This window comes from Branchiostoma lanceolatum, chromosome 4, assembly GCF_035083965.1.
Source record: "Branchiostoma lanceolatum isolate klBraLanc5 chromosome 4, klBraLanc5.hap2, whole genome shotgun sequence".
Classification (NCBI taxonomy): Eukaryota; Metazoa; Chordata; class Leptocardii; order Amphioxiformes; family Branchiostomatidae; genus Branchiostoma; species Branchiostoma lanceolatum.
Window position 1 is genome coordinate 29469758 of NC_089725.1, and position 23536 is coordinate 29493293.

At 43.1% G+C, this 23536-nt stretch overlaps 1 protein-coding gene across 1 annotated transcript in view; it reads right to left on the bottom strand.

The window, feature by feature from the left end:
- LOC136432035 (TALPID3 protein-like) overlaps positions 1-23536 on the bottom strand; it is a 148396-nt gene that overhangs the window by 103188 nt on the left and 21672 nt on the right. The window contains exon 9 of the mRNA XM_066423052.1: positions 9337-9490. Within this exon, the coding sequence (XP_066279149.1) occupies positions 9337-9490 (154 nt within the window). The remainder of the gene's footprint in view (positions 1-9336; positions 9491-23536) is intronic.

A 23536-nucleotide genomic window follows, 5' to 3' on the forward strand; every position in this document is an offset into this window, starting at 1 on the left:
TGGTGGCATCACCATCTTGCAAAGGTCATATGAAACGTGCATACATATGAGATGAGCAACACGTGACAAATCGCACGACGTCGGAAAATTTTGAACATCAACCGACGCTCTGCGATAGCTGATTTTACCTACGATTCACCTGCGATTTACCTGCGTTGTACGGGAAAGGCATCGTACGTGCATCATGCTACCCGTCCTGTAGTTGAAAGCCTTTTTCTTAATCACAAGATAAGCAATATTCTAGTATTTCATAGCGTAATGGGTATCTTCTAGAGCGTTTGCAAAGCACGTTCGAACAGAAATTTTAAGAGCGCCATGGTCATTTGAAATGTTTTCATATAAGTTACATGTACGTCCTGACAGACTTCCACTGAACGGTGATTAGAAAAAAAAACTGATAGTTCCGTGTTGTTTTCTGAGATTCAGGATACTTCTAACTGGAAAGTTTGACAGCGCAGTTAAAATAATTGGAATACAGACCCTGCTAGATAGACCTTAACTAAATCGTCTCGTTTAGGAAAGTTCAAAATTCCGTGTTTTTGTGTGTGTTGATGACATGGTAGGAAGACTTAATCAAAAAGACTTGTTTTAACGTCACAAGATATCCATGATTCTATAGCAAGTATGCTGTTATATGCGACGGATTACATGAATTGCGTTTTGACAAATTGCATCGTTTGACAATTGACGGAAACTTGGACAGCATGGATTTCATGCACGCCATAAAAAACGGCTGTTGAACAGTCTTTCCTTTCTTGGAAAATTAATAGTTCTGTGTTGTTTTCTAACTCCTAAAAAATCAGTCAAACCTGCCTAGGCGACCACCTTTTCAACGCGACCACCTGGCCATGGCGACCACTTTTTCTCGGTCCCGAAAATTTTCCCCATAGGCACAAACATTAAGCGGCCTGCCCAAGGCGGCCACCCGTCCAACGCGACCACGACCGCCACGAATTGGGACCGCACAGAGCACAATCCCTGCTCATGGCGACCACATTTTCCGGCGTGTGGTGACATCGAGTTTTGCTGTCGGATTTCGTGGAAATGTTTTTTAAGACCTTGACAAACGAATTGCATCCCTGATGTCGAGACACTATTCCGCAACCAACAAAGTTGTTTCGAGGTCAATCGGTCCATGTTTCGCCAAAGGTCATTTTTTAGCGAAAAATGCTTTTTTCGTCTCTCTCGACCAAATCAAGTCGTATCGACAAACGAGATGCATACCTGATGTCGAGACACTATTCCGCAACCAACAAAGTTATTTTGAGGTCAATCGGTCCATGTTTCGCGAAAGGTCATTTTTTTAGCGAAAAATGCTTTTTTCGTCTCTCTCGACCAAATCAAGTCGTATCGACAAACGAGATACATACCTGATGTCGAGACGCCATTCCGCAACCAACAAAGTTGTTTCAAGGTCAATCGGTCCATGTTTCGCGAAAGGTCATTTTTTTAGCGAAATATGCTTTTTTCGTCTCTCTCGACCAAATCAAGTCGTATCGACAAATGAGGTGCATACCTGATGTCGAGACAACATTCCGCAACCAGCAAAGTTGTTTTGAGGTCAATCGGTCCATGTTTCGCGAAAGATCATTTTTTAGCGAAAAATGCTTTTTTCGTCTCTCTCGGCCAAATCAAGTCGTATCGACAAACGAGATGCATACCTGATGTCGAGACGACATTCCACAACCAGCAAAGTTGTTTTGAGGTCAATCGGTCCATGTTTCGCGAAAGATCATTTTTTAGCGAAAGATGCTTTTTTCGTCTCTCTCGGCCAAATCAAGTCGTATCGACAAACGAGATGCATACCTGATGTCGAGACGACATTCCACAACCAACAAAGTTGTTTCGAGGTCAATCGGTCCATGTTTCGCGAAAAGTCATAACGGCCTGTAACAGTGTGGTTCAAGCGCCACTAACTGACCAGTCAAACTGGTCCGAACCTTTTAGCTAGCGGTTAAGGCCTGTGGACTAGCGCGCCCGGGTTCAGTCCTCGGAAGCGAGGAGACTGTTCTACTCACCTCTGTGTTTCGGTGGTTCCCACACCGACCCTGTGAGTAATGACAAAATGTGCTGCACAGGGATGTCGAACTCGGAGATTTAAGGACGAATCCAATAACACGGGAGTTGTGTAACAGTAGTTAAAGCGCCTCCAACTGACCAGTCTAACAGGTCCTGACATTTTGGCTTATTGGTTAAGGCGTGTGGCCTGTGAACTAGCGTACCTGGATTCGATCCCCGGGAGCCAGGGTACTGTTCTGCTTGCCTCCTTGTTTTGGAATCACGGTGTTCGAGAATTTCAAGCCTGGTATATCTTCTATTTTGCATCAGCTTAGTAGGCTAGTGTGGCAACTGGTTATATATATTACATCAAAATGTAGTTCAAGCGTTCTTTAAAGCTACCCAGTGATGCCCCACTGTATTAAGTGGCAATGACTTCCATCTCTCTTATCACGTTGGGAGCCATGCAATGTTGTGAATAAACAGTTTTCCATACATCACAATCGAATTTCACTCTGACAGCTGTCCCTACGATTTTCACCTTTTATCTGATGTAAAGGATGTAGCAATAGTGGGGGAAAAAATCAATACCTCCATCTCTTCAGTGCATGGCAAATGTCTCTGTTGATCCCTCAAAAATGATATGACGGATATGCCATTCACGGGTTGTATGTGAATAGTGTGGCTTAACCAGCATAGCAATGTGACCGTTAAGTTTTTCCCATCAAAAGAACAAAACCCTGTTGAAACGGTCTCAATTAACACCCAATATAACAACTGAACCAGTCTGAGTGCTTTTCATATTGATATATATCAGTAGTACAAAGCAATTTCAACATTTCTTTAAAGATTGCTTCATCAATCTTGAGATGTTTTAAACAATATTGAGATTTTTTAAGAGACATCTTGAGATGAAGCATGTTACATCTTGAGATTTTTTTCAAAGCATCTCGAGATGCTATAAAAAATCTTGAGATGTCCTGAAAGCAACTCGGAAAAGTCTTAAGACTTTTTCTTTTTCATCTTGAGATTTTATGAAACATCTTGAGATGTCTATAGAAAATCTCAAGAATGTCTCATAAAATCTCAAGAATGTCTCATAAAATCTCAAGATTAAACATAAAGTCTTGAGATCATTGGAATAAATCTTGAGATTTCTTCATTTTCAACGAAGCGTGAAGACCCCCGCTGGGGGTCATTATGATCCGTTGTGTAACAGAGAAGTGTTACACAAAATATTGGATATGTACCTTTAAGCTGTAAATGGTTAGAAGCATTAGTCCAAAGTGCTCTGCTCATTCCAATATTAATCTGCTCGCTGTTACAAGCTTTTAAATCAGAAGGGACTTTTCTTTATCATTCAGCTTGCAGCAAACTGATATCCAGTAATATCAAGTGTCATGTACTCTGCATTGACACAATGTAATAAAAGAAACCATTGATCACCATAGATTTGTATTGATCTCAACCGGCCGTCGGGGAAAGGAGAACCGTCTGCGGATGCCCTTGGTGGTTTCTTTGCATCCCTGATGCGTTCCCCGGCTTCATGCATTCTGCATGCGGTGCAATGAACTTGACATTGGAGGCTGTGGAATCAATGATGCACAGACAGTACATCAAGGCGGTACAGACGCTCTGATCCCGTAGAAATAAGTTACCTTGCCCTGACCTTTGGGTTGGAACCGCGGCGGACTTTTGGTTTAAAGCTTCATTCCGCAGTGGGCAAGTCAAGAGCCGGAGCGTGACCTATTACAACCCTCCACGCTTGACTGGAGTTCTTACCTTTGCCGAGAAGGTCACGCTTTTGGAAGTCTCTACCAGACTAACTGCGTCAGTTATAGGGATAATATTTGCCAGGGGAGTTTGGCCACCAGAGGGTTTCATTTGCAGGCAGGGAATGTTAACCTTCCTGCGCGGACTGACTCTCCTGGCCTGAATTATTCCCCTTTTTGCCAAATTCTACAATCCGTACCCCCCTTAGGAAGGCCTGGTGGAGGCTACGTTTTTGGGGTGTGTGCTTGAGTGCAGGGGAAGAGCTAGCAAATACTCCCTATAAATTAGTATGAAGATGTACTCTTCTACTGCGCTACTGCAACAGCAAGGATACTTGATGCCCTTATAATATTCCACTAGGCATGCCCTGTCCTACTTAATGACACAAGCATTAGCATTGAATATGAGCACTGGTGGTCAGTCATCTGAAGTACAGGGTAACAAAAATCTATTGAAATGTGCTTTTTTCTATTGCCTGGTCTTAAATATGGTACTGGTACATGTGTATGTGACAAATCTATCTTGCTAGATGATAAGATGGTACTAGTACATGTATCAGTACATGTATCGGTAGTTAATCATCTGGAGAACAGGTTGACAAATCCATCTGTGCTTATGATATACCAGTACCCACCTGGAACAGCTTCAATGGCATTAGTATTGAGTGCCAGTGTATTCAATTTGGTGGTCGGGCTTTTGATGCATGGCACGACACAAATCTATATGTCACAACCTACTGGAAGAACATCCCCAATGGGGTTAGCATTGATCCGTTGGTGGGATACCATTTGTGCATGTACCTTTCATTCATTCAGTCCAATGTCAGCACCAATATATCATTTGGTATTGGATATGAGAAAAAGAAGAAGAATGTGTTGTTGGTCAGTCTTATGATTGCAGCATTTTGTCACAGGTCTATTTGTACAACCCATGTACCATTTGGTATTGAATATAAGAGGAAAAAGAATGTATTGGTGGTCAGTCTTGTAACGATAACATTTTGTCACAAGTCTACTTGTCCAATGCTGTTAAAGGGAATATGGCACTTGGTATTGAATGTAAGAAGAAGAAGAGTGTCTTATTGGTCAGTGTTGTAATTGTAGTATTTTGTCACAAGTGTGTTTGTCCGATCCCACTATAGGGGGCGCAAACAGGACAACATTCTTGGTGTCTTCATTGTCAGCCTTCTGAAGTACATTTATGTTAGGTGACAAATCTATATGTCCACAAGAACGTCCCTGATGACATTAGTATTGATCTTTTTGTGGTGGGATATCATATACCCTTCGTTCATGTATTCATCAGGGAGGTATTGAATCTGAAAGTTGACTGTTTTCCCATTCAGTGTCTGTCTGGAGAATGTGACAACAGTCGTGATGATGACCAACTGGGAAGATTAGAGCAGTCTAAGAGTAGAATAGAGTATAGAGTCTTCAGTCAGGTACTAGGAGTTTTTTCCAGTTTAAACTCCTGGTTATCTGATTGTCTGGACCTGTCATTTATGACGTCCCAAAGTGGTTACAGAAGGCGCAGCGCAAAGTTGTTCTTATGCACACAACTCTGATGATGACAAATCTGCTGATTCATCCTCTATCACTGCATCCGGTTTACAGTCAAAACTGCACTAATGACCACCTCTACATGAGGACCACCTGCTAAGATTGCATGCACCTGGCAGGTACCATGTCCAGTGGCGGTTTCAGAACGCGGAGCGCAAAGTCATTCTTATGCACACAAATCTAATGCTGACAAATCTACTGTTCTCTATCACTGTATCCGGTTTACAGTCAAAACTGCACTAATGACCACCTCTGCAATAGGACCACCTGCTAAGATTGCATGGACCTGGCAGTTGCCACGTCCCGCAGTGGTTGCAGACGGGAAACGCAAACTTATCGTCCATTCATCAGCGCAACAAACGTCAGATAAAAAAAGCTGCGCTGCTGACAAATTTACTAATTTATCCTCTATCATTGCATCCGGTTTACAGCTAAAACTGCACTAATGACCACCTCTGCATGTCATTGAGGACCACCTGCTAAGATTGCAGGGACCTGGCGGTTGCAGACGGGAAACGCAAACTTATCGTCCATCCATCAATGCAACAAACGTCAGATAAAAAAAGCTGCGCTGCGGGTGAGCGTGACGGATGGGGGAGCCGTCCCTGATTGACGTGCCCGCACCAATCCGATCGGCAGCGCGTCCTGCGCCTGCTTCCCCATGTATGAAATTGATTTATTCGCCGCATTATCTCCGACCGGCCGCGTCCGTCGCTCCGTCAGGGCCGGGGTTGCCTCTGTCCCGGCCCTGCCGCCGATCAATCACGGGGACGGGCGTACCGCATCGCCGCAGCCGGACTCGCACCTCATCCGTCTCCCCCGCCACGGCCACTTCACCCTGTCGGTTATTGATGCATTGTTACTGCTTAACTCTGAGAGTCTCGCTTTCTGAGACTTCGCTGATGGATGAAAGGAACCGTCGAGGCGTCCGTGAGGTGCCGGTGCGTCTTCCTGCTTACACGCTCGACCAGACACTTCGACAAAAGCCTTACGCCGTCCGTTACCATATAGAAGAGAGGGTTCCCCCTCTCAAACAAACATTTGCGTTGAAGGGGACGTTTGTCAGGGATGACGCATGGCGCCCGGCCGCCCCGCGTTCACGGGCATGCGGTTTCCGCCGACTGCAGCAACTATTCCCGCTGATTTAATACAGCCATTACCTAACATACATCAATTAGACAGCGTGCAAGGTATTATGCGGGGCCAGGAAACCCAATGGGCCATTACTTTAACTAATCTGATGGCAGGATAACTGTAATGAATCTTCGGATTATCCCAGGGAGGGATAAGGGAGTCGGGTCAATGTCCAATACCGTTAAGGAGAGCCGATTTCCACTTGAGCGGCGTGGCGGCATTAGGAACCCTTCGCTGCCGGCGAGAGGGGAATTCATCAGACAGAGCCTACCCCTGGGTGCGGCTTTTATGGGTCCATTCATTACCCGGGTATTTTCACAGCAGGCGACAAAGCCGGGGAAAATGGAGCCGCCGATCACTATTTATTACCTGTTATTACTTCTGACAACACGGTCGCGATACGCCTCATATTTCTCCGCCTCGCAAAGCGGATACGGAGAGACACCAAAAGTTTTTTAAAACTGCGGAACGACGGTGTCGCGGCGCTTGTAATTGATAATGTCTTTTGAATGGATACAGATGACTGTATTGATTACTGGTGAGCCGCCGTTCGTGGTGACCCCGGAACGATATCGATGCGGCTCGAGAGCCGTTTTACACATGCTAAGCCCAACGTAGCGTCAGAGATGCTGACTCAAGAAGGGGGCTTATGGGTGTCTGCATGGTCTGGACCGCATGTCGATAAATCAACACCACCGATAGAGTCAGCAAGTAATCAACTTGTCAAGATGCTGGTAGCATCAAACACATTCTGAGCTCTTGGTAGTCCTCCAACATCGAAGATGACTGTCAGTGTTTGAGAAGCTTTAAGTTGCATAATGTCAAACCAAGTTATCACTATTAAACATGTTACATAAATGCAAATACACGTATGTTATCTGGAAAGTGCTTTGCAACAGAACTGAGTCAGCTTACAGATGTGATTTATGTGGCAGAGACTGCCATTCTAGTATAGGGCTGTTTAGCCATAGTCGATGCTGTAGGGATTTTATCATGGTCAATACTGACCGACGGAGGCCATGTACAAAGTATATTTGGCATATATCTTAGACTAGATTAAGTTTGTAAAAATCTTTCCAACACCTTTCAGTGAATAGAGGCAGTACCCATCTCCATTTCTATATGATGATGATCCACTGTTTCTATAGCCATCGGCAGTGGCAGGCATTGGGCCACACAGGCCTCTACATATACATTGTATAGTGGGGGGCTACTCCACAGTCCAGCAGTAGTGTAGTTTCTAATCAACTCCAATTCTTTCCCATAACTGCTAAGTGTTATGCTTTAGCAACACTTTTAAACTTTTCATGACTGGCTTTACCACATCAATCTATGAGAAGACAAGCAGGCAACCTGTGCGGGGGAAAATGGATAAAATCTCTTAAGAGTCACTGACATTTTAGATAGCATCCACTATCTTTCATCAGTGACTCAAGCAGCTTTCTAATCAACTCCTATTCTTTCAGTGCTAAGTGTTAGCAACACTTTTCAACCTTTCATGACTGGTTTTACCACATCAATCTATCAGAAGACAAGCAGGCTAGCCTCCATAGCAGGCTCTAACCAGCCTTTTTGGGGGGCTAAATAATACTCTTTTTGTAGCCAGCCCATATTATTAAATTAAACCATCAGCCACCCTGTAACTAGTTTCAGGGTGGCTGGTGGTTGGCTGCAAAAAGTGTGCAACCTGTGCAGTGATAAAGCATAAAATCTCTAAGGAGTCAGACATTTCAGATAGCATCCGCTATCTTTCATCAGTGACTCAAGCAGCTCTGTGGGTAAGAACCCTTTGCTGATGGTGAAAGTCTCTGATGAAAGATGGTAGATACTATCTGAAATGTCTAGCTCTTTAGAGAATTTAGCCATTTGCTTGATTTATCTACTCTTGTATTACGTAATGTTGAAACTGGATGTCTAATCTTCATTGATGTGAAAGCAACCCTAGCATCACTAAGGATAGAATCAGGAGGGTGTTTTGTCTTTTTCAATTTAAGAATCTGAACAAATGGTTCAGTAAGGATACAAGTCACTGTTAAGCATTTGATCTATTGATAGAAGCATTAAACTAACAAAATCAATTTTTATACAAGTAACTAAATGCTCTGATGCTGGAAAATCTACTGACTCACTCAGTGGTAGTTTCACTTTTAGTCAAACCTGTACAAGTGACCACCTCAGCATAAAGCCCACCTGGCCAATGATACATCAGGCAAACTTGTACAAGTGACCACCTCTGCATAAGCTTAAAGACCTTAAGGACCACCTGGATATTGATATATGGGCAAACTGTAAAAGTGACCACCTCTACATAGCAACCATCTGGCCAATCTGACCAATTTTTGGCGGTCCCTTCAATCATTCTCCCAATGACCCAAGCATACTAAAAAAGAATTCTAGTCTACAGTCTACAGTGGCCACCTGTCTAATCAGACCAGTTTCTCTTTAAGTCCCTTGAGTGAACACTATACACTTGTCCCTGTGCTGCACTTGTTACTGTTTCACCACAGGAACCAAATTCCATGGATCTGTGGGCTCCAGCTATCATGTTGATTGCATTTGTCATTTTGATTGGTGACATAAAGCTGGTGGCCCTCACTGTGCATGAGGGAGCTCCAGGCATTTGCCTCAAGAGTCAAACCTTTGCGTGTAATAAAACCCAACACACTTATCGAGAACAGTAGGGGCGACCTGGTGTGCTTGGCCAAAATATGCAAGCTGTAGAGAAGCTGCATTGCATTGTTAGCTACATTATGTAACAAGAAAGCATAATGACTCGTCCTCAGTTTGAGGTCGACTGGAAAGAAAGAGTAAGTGTAATGCTTCGTCCTCAGTTTGAGGTCGACAGAGAAGAAAGTGTTTACTTAATTCTCACCTGTCAACTGAGGTGAGCTGACTCCCCAGCCTTGCTGCTGTTGCAAGCTCCGCAGGTAGATGGTACGACCTTGGGGGTGAAGGTGACCTTGGACGGACTGTGCTGGCTTCAAGGGCATCGTTGCTGGACAGGATCTCATTCAGGATGCTTCGCCCTACGCAAGGAAAAGAATGTAACCTTTAAGACTTCTTGAAGATGTTATGGATTTCTTAAGATGCAGAAATACTGTGTACATTCAGATTCTTCTGTAACAGCTGTAACAGCGGGGTTCAAGTGCCACTAACTGACCAGTCTAACTGGTCCTGACCTTTTAGCCTAGTGGTTAGCGTGCATGGGCTGTGCGCTGGCGGGCTCGGGTTCGATTCCTGGGAGCCAGAGACTGTTCTACTCACCTCTTTGTTTCACAGTAGAACAGTGCCACTGTTCTTCTTGTGTCCATGACCTTATAGAACAGTTTCAACAATGTGTTTCAGCTATACTAGAAGTATAAGGATTTTGAATACTATAAATTCCTTTATTGTCACAGGGACTTAATTTTATGGTAGAAGGAGAGAGGAGGAAATTGCAGTGTTTTAAGTTTGGGGTTGAAACAATTCTGTAGTACAGTAGTGTAAGATTTTACATTGGAAATGCACATTCAGTGTAATGAATTCCTGGTGGAGAGGTCACCATAAAAATGCAGGGAACATTTCAAGATTTACAGTATGCTTGTGCACCCCACATGATTGGTGAATCCTGATTGGTCAGAAGTCTGGCAACAGGACTGCTGTCCCAGGGAAGGTAATGGAAGTCTTAAATAGGATCTCTTATAGGGCACATTTTCCCACTACTTTGGCTGCCCCCCGATTGATCTCTGCTAATAGCAGCATGGGCCTCTTGGCCGCTCTGGTGGTAGAAACAGCTCTGTAGTACAACACTATTGGAAATAGTCACATCAACGGTGACTAAGACTGTCATGAATCAGTGGCGGAAACATTACTGTGAAAACCATGAATATAAAGCCGCAGCAAACATCTCAAGATAGCAAATATATAATTTGTTTGTATGTGTGTGTGTACTCATTCATTGTTTATGTATCATTGTACTGATGTTTCGATAAAGACACGAGCCGCACTGGGAAGCAGATATTTTATTGTAGAAGCAGCCGTAGTCCTGCCCTAAATGCAATTTCAATTTGTAACCTTTGTATATATTATTAAGTAAATATGTATTCGGATTTGAATTGTGAATTGTATTTGTAATTTGTCCGTCCCTGCACATTTGGTCATCACATTGTGATGACCATTGTGACCTGAGCTTTGTGACCTACTTTCTTTCCAAATAAAGAATGATTTTACATACTGTGCACCCCACATGCGAGGTGAACCCTGATTGGTCAGAAGTCTGGCAACAGGATTGCTGTAATGGAAGTCTTAAATGGGATCTCTTATAGAGCACATTTTCCCACCACTTTGTCTGCCCTCCCTGATTGATCTCTGCTAATAGCGACGGAGGCCTCCCGGCCGCTCTGTATGCCAGACCTGCCGGGGCGATTAGCACCATGGATCGCCCCGAGGCACCATCAATCATGTTTAACTCATCAGGACCGGCCGTCCTTCATCCATCACAAACCTCGTCTTACAAGACGTCGCAATCCAAGATCTTAGTTAGAAGGAGTCGCAATCAAGAAGATGGGACATTAAAGGGAAAGGGAATTTGTGAAGTCCGAACACCTCACAAAACAGTCTAAGATTTTCAGAATATTTCTAGTTTTGCAGCTAAATTGTCCCTTTCACTTGCTCCTTACGCGGGCTGATTCACATCTAGGACTGGCTGTTCTTCATCCATCACAAACCTCGTCTTACAAGACGTCGCAATCCAAGAAGAAAGCAAGAGTGGAACCTGGACACCTCACAAGACAAACATTAAGACACAAGACAACATCTGAGTCTTCATCCATCTCAAAGTAACCTCATCTTGGAAGAAGCTGCAATCCAAGATCTGAGAAGGAGTCGCAATCAAGAAGATGGGACATTAAAGGGAAAGGGAATTTGAAGTCCGAACACCTCACAAAACAGTCTAAGATTTCATCATCCAGAATATTTCTAGTTTTGCAGCTAAAATTGTTACAAGTTATACAATTCACTCAATCCTTCTTGTGAGCTTTTCACAACGCAAGCAGATTCACGTTTTTACTTATCAGGACGGGCTGTCCTTCATCCATCATAAACCTCATCCTACAAGACGTCGCAATCCAAGATTTAAGAAGGAGTTGCGATCAAGAAGATGGGACATTAAAGCGAAAGGGAATTTGAAGTCCGAACACCTCACAAAACAGTCTCAGATTTTATTATCCAGAATATTTCTAGTTTTGCAGCTATAATTGTTGCAATGAGCTCCTTTTCACTCGTGCCTTCTTGTGAGCTTTTCACAACGCAAGCAGCTTCACTTTTAACTCATCAGGGCTGGCTGTCCTTCATCCATCACAAAATTCCTCTTACAAGACGTCGCAATCCAAGAAGAAAGCGAGAATGGAACCTGGACACCTCACAAGACAAACATTACCGACATCTGAGTCTTCATCCATCTCAAAGTAACCTCGTCTTAGAAGAAGTTGCCATCCAAGATCTTAGACGGAGTCGCAATTAAAGACGAGAGGGAAAGTGCAAGACATTCTCTGACAAAAATCACCAACAAGAAGTCGTAATCCATTAGGGGGCGAGGGCATGAAGGAGAACGTTGAGTCTGCCAACTTCACAAGACTTTCTCTGGCAAACATAACCATCAAGGAGTTGTAATCCAAGAAGATGGGGTCATAAAAGGGAAAGTGGAGTCTGAACACCTCACATTCAAGACATTCTTAGACAAACATTACCATCAAGGAGTAGCAATCCAAAAAGATGAGGACATGCAAAGGCAAGTGAAGACTGAACACCTCACAAGGCATTCTCTGACAAACATCGTCAACATCTAAGTCTGCATTTATCACAAACCTTGTCTTAGAAGTTGCAATCCAAGAAGAAAAGGAAAGTACAGTAACTGTAGGAACACCACACAAGATGAACATTACCAACAAGGAGTAGCAATCCAAGATGATGGGGTCATTAAAGTGAAAGTGGAGTCACTGGAGTCTGAACAACTCACAAGACATTCTCCGACAAACGTTAGCAACATCTAAGTCTCCATCCATCACAAACCTCATCTTGAAAGTGGAGTTTGAACACCTCACAAGACGTTTTCTGACAAACATCAAGGAGTAGCAATCAAGAAGATGGGGAAAAAGTGGAGTAAGAAGCACCTCACAAGACAAACATTACCAACAAGGAGCAGCATTCCAAGAACATATGGACACTTGAAAGGAAAAGTGGAGTAAATACATCTCACAAGACATTCTCACAAGACATGTAGAGAGGGCAAATGTCACCCTCTTAACCCAGACTGATTTGTGAGGTTAGAAACACACACATACAGACAGACACTGTCACAGACAGACAGGCCGACATTTTGGGCCCTAATATTGCTTTGGTTGCCTTTAAAGAAACACCAGTAAGCCAAGCTCTGCATAAGAGGTGAACTCCCCTTAAACCCCTGCAGCCGTGCAGGTGCAGAAGTGGGTCAATACAGGCAAACTGGCGCTGATGGCTGAGTGGTTGGGCTGGCGGACAAGGGATCAAGGGGTCACGGGTTCAATTCCTGGCATTCCTGGCTAGACAATTGTGCCCTTGGGAGAGGCTCATTCACATGATTTTCCACGCTTCACCGAGGTGTATAAATAGGTACCAGTATATGGCTTTGGCTGGGGAGGTAATAAAAGATGGTGGAAGGAGAGGGATGGGCTACGCCTTCCAATACCGTGCTCTATGGACACAGTGGACTAACAACCCACTGCCCCTACGGCCTCAAAAACGCTATGGGACCCAGGGCTTTCTCTGGGACCCGCCCTTCTGCCCCAGGACGTACATTTCACTCAGTCCGTCCAAAAAATCTTCATAACATAAAATTGATGAAAAAATATTTTCAGAAGCTTAAAATGACAGATTTAGCAACAGAACGTAGCAACTTGGGCTCCCAAACAATGAGTGGGACAGAAAAAATTTAAAGCTAGAGACAGCTCTGACGAGACATTTACATTGTACCATTTTACTAGCCTAAACCAGGCCCCGCCGATGGCTGGAAAAATAGTAGAAATTGGCCAAATAGAGCGAATAGTATACCATACATAACCTCTGTAGCGCACTAACTTCTCTGGAATGTTATCCGTCTATTTGGCCCATTTCTATGATTCTTCCAGCGACCTGTGGAGCCTGGTAGAGGCTCCGATTTTACCAAGCCCCGCAGGTTCCAAATTGGGTCAATACCCCACTACCGTCCTGACAGGCCGGGCACTAAGGCAAGCGGCAGGGGATCGATAACCTGTAGGGCAAGCGCGCCAATCCCCGCATTCACCAAACTGTCCACCGGACAACCTGTCTGCTCGGATTCAATTACGGCGGCAGCGGGTATTGAGCCGCCGGCCGGAGGCGATCGTTACTGGAACATTTACGATACGACCCTGAGAATTTGGACGGACAATGTCAACACGGGTTCCAATCAATGTCAAGGTGATATTGCCTTGGCCAGTCATCCTCGGGCTTTAGTCAGCTGTGTCTAAGAAATTGATGTTTAACTTTAAGGGAGCTCAATGTGCTTTCAGGATGATTTTCAAAGTAAAGTCCTTTAATTATCTTTTCTTTACATATTGTACTATTAGTTAGTTGATATATCAGTATTGCACATTGCTTGACATTAAGGGAGAGCAATTGTGATGTCATTGCTCCATATGGAGTCCCATACACAGTACAATTGTATGTCACACAGCAAGCCATAAGGACCAAATAATTAGGGTAGGTCTACAAAATGGAGTGGGCGTATTTCAAACGCCCAAAACATGAAAAATGAATGAAATGTGTAACAAAGTGGCAGCAATCACATAAAGATTTCATTATCCAGAATATCTCTCACTAGTTTTGCAGCTAAAATTGTTGCAATGAGCCCCTCCAACACACTTCTTCTAATATGAGCTTTTCACGATCTACGCACATAGATTTGTATCAGTTATGAAAACGACTACAGAGAGATGGTAATAGTGATCTGGCAGAAGTGACGTACAATTAATGCTGCCCTTAAAAATGCTCAAGTCAAAGTTTTGATGCTGCTGCAGTCTTGCATTAGGGATGTCCCTGTAGCTCAACTGGTAACAACTGCTATTCTCCAAGCAGAGGTTGGTTGAGAGGACCTTTTTATCATAATAATTATGCCCTGTTTTCTGTAGGTACACTCCAATAACTCTAAGTGGCGTCAAGAGACCCTGGTTCAATCCTGGGTTAGGACATCTTGGTTGGGGCTGCACCCGTCTTTCAGAAGGGACGTAAAATGGGGTTCCTGTGTTCAAGGGGGTGCCTCGAGCATGTCATGCTCACTGATGCTAAATCGCCAAGGGACCTGGACTGAGGTGACATCAAAGCCAAAAATGCCAGACCAATCCAGCATCAATGCAGCACCAATCCAGCATCAATGCCGCACCAATCCAGCATCATGAAGCACCAATCAAGCATAATTACACATCACTTTTGCTAGTGTACATGTACCTGACGTATGTGAGATCTTACTTGATAAGAATGACAGAGGTGTCATAGATGCAATAAATTCATCTACGTTCCAGGGAACCTGTCTTGACTTGTAAGCCCAGGGGACTCGTCAACCAATGTCTTCCCTTGTAAGCCGGTGTCGCCCAAAATGAAAGCTCGCGCATTTTTGACAACTAAAATTCTTCATTGCCTGATGATTATCAAGCCAATAAACCTGCATCATCACAAGCTCATGGCACAGAAGGATCACGATAACAATATCTCTCATACACATCTCCCTATTTGATGTGTCAAACTTGAGAGAATTGCTTGTCAGTGACGTGTGACGGTGTGAGAAATATACATGTAGTTACAGTGTGTTGACAAAGGTTAGACATCCAGCCAATAAGACACACAAGATAACAGTTACTCACAAGCAGCTGGATAGATTTGTAAATGTCCACAAAGTTTAAATGTTTACAAAATTTTTCCAGTTTCTTATTATAATAAGTAACTGTTATTTCGTGTATGGTTACAACGATTTATAAATACAAATGCAGCAACTACTGTAAATCCATTTAATAGTGCGGTTGTTAATTCTAGCGATTGGAGGGAAAGGGAGTAGTTCATGGCATTTGATTTTAACGGTTGGAAGACACATCGCTGTCTCAAGTGTTAGTAATCATATATTTGCAATCATGAAATTTTAGCAGTCGACCAGTGACCGTTAAAGTGACTAAAATCAAGTTACCGTTAACAAATCAAGAATTACAGTACACCCTGACAACGTGACAAGGCGTGTTGCACGATTTGGGGAGGACATCAAATTCCCATCCATCTACACCAGTGCTAATCTCCCCGCGTACAGAATCCATCGCAGCCGATAAGAGAAATTGCCGCAGATTACGTCTGCTGGGGAAGTCGATCATAATGGCTCATAAAACCCAAACAAAATGGACCAGAGATGGACCTCGCTGATTCGCCTGATTCTCACCGTATCACAGAAGCGGCCATTAGACACGGCAAATGGGGAGAGGCATAAAACTGATCGTCGAAAGGTCCGGGAATAACATCCACCCAGTATGAGAACATTTGTCACAATAGTCTCCGGGCAAAAACAATCTAGCCACACTGCAGCGATAGAAAGAGATTAGCTTTTCTCATATTTGCTAGCTTGATGATACTACTGTAGGCTTCTGTCTTAAGTAGTCTAAACTTAACTACTAGTACCTTTTGAAAGTGAAGAACACTTGACAGCTGTGAACAATTGATTCGTCGATGACCTGGACTTCTACATGTGTATGTATCTCAAGCCAAGTTGATACCCTATTATAGTAATTGTGTCTGTGGCGTTTGTCCACTACAACACATTATAGGAAAAAAAAATCAAAGATTACAAAATGGTGTTCCACTTCTCAACAGCAAGTGGATACCAGGCTACTGATTATGTATTGTAAGTTGTATGTTCGTCTGTATTTTGTGGGTCAGTCCTTACCAGCGAGAGCTGCCTAGGCTGAGCATCTTCATTGCCAATGAATACAAATGCAATAGAAAATACTGATATCACAGGCGTTGTGTTCACTGACACAAGAACAGAACAAGAAGTGATTGATCCCCTGCTCCACTCCTGCAGAGTTTGGCAACTTCTTTGGGAGAAACACTTCAGGGTCCTTTTCACTACAAGCATAGGGGTCAGGTACCAGGGCTTGAAATTTATTTTTGGAAATAGGTGCACTGGTGAACCCAACCAAACAATTAGGTGCATAGAATGAATTTTGGGTGCACCACATGAGATAAAGTTGAAAGTCAGCAAAACTTCAATCTGTAATTCTAGGGCAACAGCTAACTTCAAAATTTCAAACAATAAATAGAAGTATTTTGAGCCCTGGGTACAGAAGGCCCATTGTGAGCGTCAAAAGCATAAGCACAGTCCAGGGGTATCCTCACCAGAATATTCTAAAATCCAGAACCCTCTGAGACACTAATTTCCTGCACTCGATCTGTCTTATCATGTCTGAAGAGATACAACCAGGACAGAGACGCATGGGTGACGGCATGTTGATAGATGTCCCCAGTCTAAGTGGTGGCCTGAATGTGACTGGATGACGGATGTGCTAAGCAAGTTATCACATTCAATCAAATACTTTAACTGTGTTGTATATGTCCACTGCAGAGAGAAAGTGTGTGTGTGTGTGCACGTGTGCATGTGTCCTTGTATGTATGTATTTGTGTGACTGTGCATTTGCGATTCTGCATATGTTTGTGTGTATGACTGTGTCCATGCGTGACTGTGTCTGTGTGTCCATGTGTGACTCCATCTGTGTGTGCGTGTGCATGCATGCGTGTGTAGGAGTGTATTTGTATGTGTGACTGTCAGTGTGTGACTGTGTCTGTGTGTGCATGTGTTTGATTGAGTATGTACGTGTGCACCTGTGTGTGGATGTGAAACATAAAAAGTCATCAGAAAAAGATCCAGACTTTTCAATCTACCTCCAGGTATCACCAATTTAAGTACAGCATGACCTGATTGACCCATGAGCCATGACACTACAAAAATTGATTTAGAACTGACAACTCCCTTTCAGTTGATTGATAACCAAACATATGTACGCAGTACATGTATGTACCTGTTAGGGAACAGTTGTTACCCTTGCTCTATTGAAACTGACTTGATGTTTATAAAGTACAGCCGTGCTCCGAACAGCTTTCCCTCATCAATCCAACAGCATTTCCTCAATCCTATCTCAGGAGCAGGTGCCGGGCCAGAATACTTCACAAATTGGAAAATAAAACGGCCCTCATATTTTGGAAATTTAAAGCATCTGTCAGGGGGGGTCAGCCCCGTAACCGGTAGGACTGGCAGCGGCCTTAATCCCTCCTGGCAGGCGTGGAGCCAGAAGTCCCATTCAGCGGGCGGCATCCGTGCCCACGACTGAACCCCCTTTGTTTGGAGGGGGAGTTATATCCCCATCAATAAACGGAATATCATAGGGGCTATTTCAACATTACTGACATCATGACTGCGGTGTCAGAGAGGTCCCCCATTCGCCCGGGCCTGCACGGTCTTCCGCTAATGCGAACGGACGGCTACAGTGCCTGGGGCGATGGAGGGCTCCCGGTATTGACACCGCGCGAAATGAGTCCTGACAGCGATGGCCATTCAGGCCCCGGTAACGACTGAAGCAAGGAAATCAGGATGCCAATACCGGTGATTAACTTGCAGTAGTTGCTGACTAGTCCGGCATATTGCACCATTAGTCCCTAACACACACAATCCCTTACGCAAAGTCCTCCGGCTTACCGCCATCAGATTGGACGTGACAGCGCTACATTGTTTCCAGGGGAACGGGTGGAAATTAATTCAGTCTGCAAACGCCTCGGAACCCGAGGCAATCTTGGCGGTGTAGGAAACTTTTGACCTTGTCTTTGTTACTTCCACGTTCTTGTCTGTCTGTAACTGTAGCCGGTTAAGATTACTCAAGATGGGCCAACTCAATACAGCAAGTTCTATCACAGATATTTAGTTACCGGAAGTCAGGCTGGAGCACAGTACTAGTGTTAGACAAAGATACTTTGATTAAAAGGTTAACAAGAGTTCTACGACCTCATACCTTCGCCAAATGATTTTGACCTTTATGACTGACGTATTAGGAGTGTTTTTCATCAATCAAAAATCATACCAGTTGATCCTCCTCACCCAAATAACATAAGTTGTCCAAACCTCCTTGTTATGATTATGAGCTTAACAAAGAAGGTTATGCTAACATTTTTCATCAATAATGGAAATAAGCTCCTTATTAGCATAATTTGATTCAATGGTGTTCACATTCACACAACTTCTAAATGCAACAAGTATGAAATTGCCGTTATTTTAGTATGGAATGATAGTAGTTTCTCATGAATTATGCAAATTAGGTCTACATTTGCATAATTTCTATCTATTGACATTCCTCTCTTCCTCAGTTACAAATGTCACATATTTGAATAGTCATATCATGGAACACAGCAGGTTTTTAAAATTGCCTCATTAATTATAATCTGATTTGCATAATTATCATCCAATCATACAAAGCATCACGTAAGCTATCTACATACCAAAAATCATGACCATCCATCAAGCCCATCTCGAGTTATAGTATTTTCTCATTAATTATGTAAATGAGGTTCTCATTTGCATAGCTGATATCTATTAATATTTCTCTCTTCCTCAGTTACATATGTCACATGTTTGCGAGTCCTATGATGGAAATTGATGGATGTATAAACTTTCCTCATTAATTATGCAAATTAGTTACTGATTTGCATAATAAGTATCCAATCATGTACATCATCGCTCAAGCTATGTACATGCAAAAAATCATGACCTTCCATCAAGCCCTTCTTGAGTTATTCCCTTTCAAAGTCTGAAGCAAAACCTGCCCCTGCAGTTCCAAAAAAGTTGCTAGGGGGCCCAAACCTATACCACTTACTCTCTGCCCAACGAGCTATCTACCACTCAAAAATCAGTTCCATAGCATGCCCACAACACGAGATATCATAACAGGAAGTTCCGCTGCAGTACCGTAACAAGCCGCTAGGGGGCCCAAAATCTAATCATTTTCAGGTTTCATCGAGACCTACCAACATACCAAATACCAAGACAATCCTTCCAAGAATTCTCGACTTATCGTGTTCACTAACAGACACACAGACATGCTCGGTATTCCCATGCTGTGGCACTGCATTAATGACTGTTCTTACTCATATAAGGCCGTGTATATCCAACTTTTGTCTCCCTCAACCACATTCCACACCAATGAATACAGGGCTGACGTTACTGTTGAGTTGCGCAGTGGTGTGCAAAAATTGCGAACACAAATTGGGTCCTCACACTAAACTTTTGAAACCCCCTTTTTTTCTTGAAAATTTTGGTCAATTTTGGATTCTTTTGGGCTAGAAGGAACGGATAGGGTCTAAGCTTTCCCAGTTTGGTCAAAATTTTTATGTTTCAGTCTTTTAATTGGTGTAAGGAGATATCTTTGTGGTTTGGTTTCACATGCTCCGAGTGGACTCTTCCAGGCTGGGAGTAGGTGAAAGTTGACGATTGTTTTCGTCTGTCAGCTGTTACGAGAGAACGAGCTGGTCAACTGTTTATTTTCTTTGCATGATTCTAAAGTAGACAGATGTGGCTTTCTGGTGCATAAGAATTTTGGGGGCTTGCAATTAAGGTGAATCCTTTTCTGAGCCCTTGTTTTAGTGCTTTAAAGCATTACTGCCTATGGGCAAGTCTATCTCTTGTATCTGCCCTACAGCTGGCTGATAGCCAATTTGTCCCTGGCAGTAACTGACGTTTCCTGCCTGCCTCATGACCCCTCATGACCCCTCATGACCAACTTTGCAACCCTCTACCCGTATCAATATCCCCTGAAACAATACAGCCCACACGTCGCAACCAGAACGCATAGTAAAGCATACAATTGAACACATTTTTACACTTTTCTCGTTAATTATGCAAAGTACGTCGCCCAAAATCTAATCATCTTGAGATTTCCCACATACACACGGACACACCAAATACGACAACAAACCATCCAGGCGTTCTCGACTTATCCTGTTCACTAACAGACACACAGACATTCATCAAAAAATAACCTACTCGACGAAAAATTTCGTCGCGAAGGTAATAATGCTGTAATAAGAACATTGTACCAGATGAGTTTTTCACATCTATAAAGGTAGCTGATTAAGATTACTCAAGATGGGCCAACTGAATGCAGCATACTGTATCACATATCTTACTGTCAATGCAAGTTGCCAACCTGGAGCACAGTGTCAAAAAGATACCTACCTTGCCTACGTGCACAGGCCAGAAAGATGTACAATGATTCAAAAGGTTCATGATGTTGTAATAAGAAAATCGTACCAGAATCTGATGGGTTTTTTGTTAACCTATGAAGTAGCCGACTAAGATTACTCAAGATGGGCCAACTGAACACAGTGTGTTGTATCATGGACCTTATTGGTAAAAATAGTCAGTCTGGAGTGTTCAAAAATTCCTTCGTTAGCATCCACCCTCATGTTACAAAAAAGATACCATAATTTCAAAGGGTTCATAATGTTGTAATAGAAAATTGTACCAGATGATTTTTTAGATGTATGACAATGTAGTCTGACATAAAGGGTGTAACAGACTGTGTTAATTGAAGTATCAATCTGTTGAGAAGTGTTTTGTACAGATATCTCACATTGCACCTACACTGCAGTGGCAGTTGTAACAGAAAGTAGCCCAGAAATACAGCGCTGCACTTTGAAAATTGAAATTTCGTCCATACAAAACCAACTTCAGAAAAACTTTAGTTACTGTCAAGTTGTGAGTTCATTAACCTCCTTGGCCATTCCAAAAGCAAATGAAAACCAATGATCACATCAACTTATAAACCAGATGTTAAACAAATACAAACTGTGCCTTGTTTATCGAGTGACCATTTTTCCAAAACCATTGGTACCTGACTAGGAGGTGTGACATTTACAGCGACAATACAGATAGTCAAATACACAGCCAGGAAAACGGCTGCCAAAGACGCATTGATTGATCTGGTCTCTCCTAGATTGATCCGCCATGATCATTTACCAAATAGCGGCATCGGTCTATTAGAATCGAATGACCACTATTCTGAAAACACTGGTATGTGACGTTCGAAGTGCGACACTTATAGCAACAAAACAGAAAATCGAATGCACAATGCCAGGAAAACGGCTGCCGGATAAGCATTGATCCATTTTGTCCTTGATTAATCCGCGATGATTGTTCACCAAATAGCAGCATCGGTCTGTTAGAATTGAGTCACCGCTGTTCCGAAAACGCCGGTATGTGACGTTGGAAGTGCGGCATTTACAGCAAGGATACAGAAAGTCAAATGCACTGCTAGGAAAATGTCTGTCATCGATCCATTCTGTCCTTGACTGATCCGACATGATCGTCTACCAAATGAGCGGCATCGGTTTTTCAAAATTAAGTGACCGCTATTCCGAAAATCCCGGTATGTGACGTAGAAAGTGTGTGACATATACAGCAACGAACCAGAAGGTCAAATGCAAAGCCAGGAAAACTGCTGCCAGAGAAGCATCTATCCATTTTGTTTTTTATCAACCCGTGATGATCGTTTAACTAATAGCAGCATCGGTCTGTTCAAATTGAGTGACCGCTATTTCGAAAACACCGGTATGTGATGTTGGAAGTGCAACATTTATAGCAACAAACCAGAAAGTCAAATACAAAAACGGCTGCCAAAGAAGCATTGATCGACATTGGCCTTGATTGATCTGCGATGATCATCTACCAAATAACGGCATCGGTCTGTTCGAATTTCACCAAATAGCGGCATCGGTCTGTTAGAATCGAGTGACCACTATTCCGAAAACACCGGTATGCAACGTTGGACGTGCGAAATTTATAGCAACAAACCAGAAGGTCAAATGCACAGCCAGGAAAAGAAGCATTGATCCATTCTGTCCTTGATTGATCCGCGATGATCGTTCACCAAATAGCGGCATCCATCTTGCCATGCCACTTGCCCGTCGCGGGTGATGACTGACAGCCCCTCTGCACACCATTGATTCCGCCGAGACCCCCAAGTGCACCCTCATGTCTCCACAAATGTCACTGCCAAATGTTTAAAGGTCGCTCGTGAAGAACAGGTCACTGTGGGGAGTTGAGGAGGGGAAAGGAGTTCTGTAAATGTATTATGCATACTATAACAGCCCTTTGGCACAACATACCGGCTTATGTATCTGTATCTGTATAGTCCCGTATAACCGCTCTTCCGCATAACACATCGGCTTGTGTATATGTATAGCCTATATAACCGCCCTTCGGCGTAACACGCCAGCTTCTGTATCTGTATAGCTGGTATAACCACCCTTCGGCATAACACGCCAGCTTCTATATCTGTATCTGTAAAGCCGGTATAACCACCCTTCGGCGTAACACGCCAGCTTCTGTATCTGTATAGCCAGTATAACCGCCCTTTGGCATATTACATGCTAGCTTCTGTATCTGTGTAACCGGTATAACCGCCCTTTGGCGTAAAACACCAGTTTTGCAGGCACCTGACGTGGCAGCAGCTGGTTTTACATTGAACAACCTGTCACACCTAACCTTCGCAAATCTAGCCAAGATGTTAAAGCTATATAATGAGGATGACAACTCCTATAGTAGTTGTTGGCAACAAGTTCCACTCCACAATACTTCTAGGAAAAAAAAAAATTTTAAAACCTTAATTCTGGATTGACGGTATTGACTTGAAGGCATGACTATTTTTTGTTCTTTTCTGAGCTGGTATCAGATACTCGGCGAACTCGCTAGAGATCTGAGGGTTGCATCAGAAACCCACAGGGGATATGTTATGATAACATTATCTGAGCTTTTTCCAACTGATATGGTGTACTGCTAATAATAGAGCCTCATAGACAATTTCACTTCTTGACCTTGCTTAACCTTCAGCAGCTATTTCTCATGGGTAGCATGTTATCTACGATTAGGAAATTTTTTTAAAATTATAAGAAATAAAAAAACATTATACGTTTCAAAAGTACACAGTAGATACAACCATACTTTGTTCATGCGGGCCCAGAAA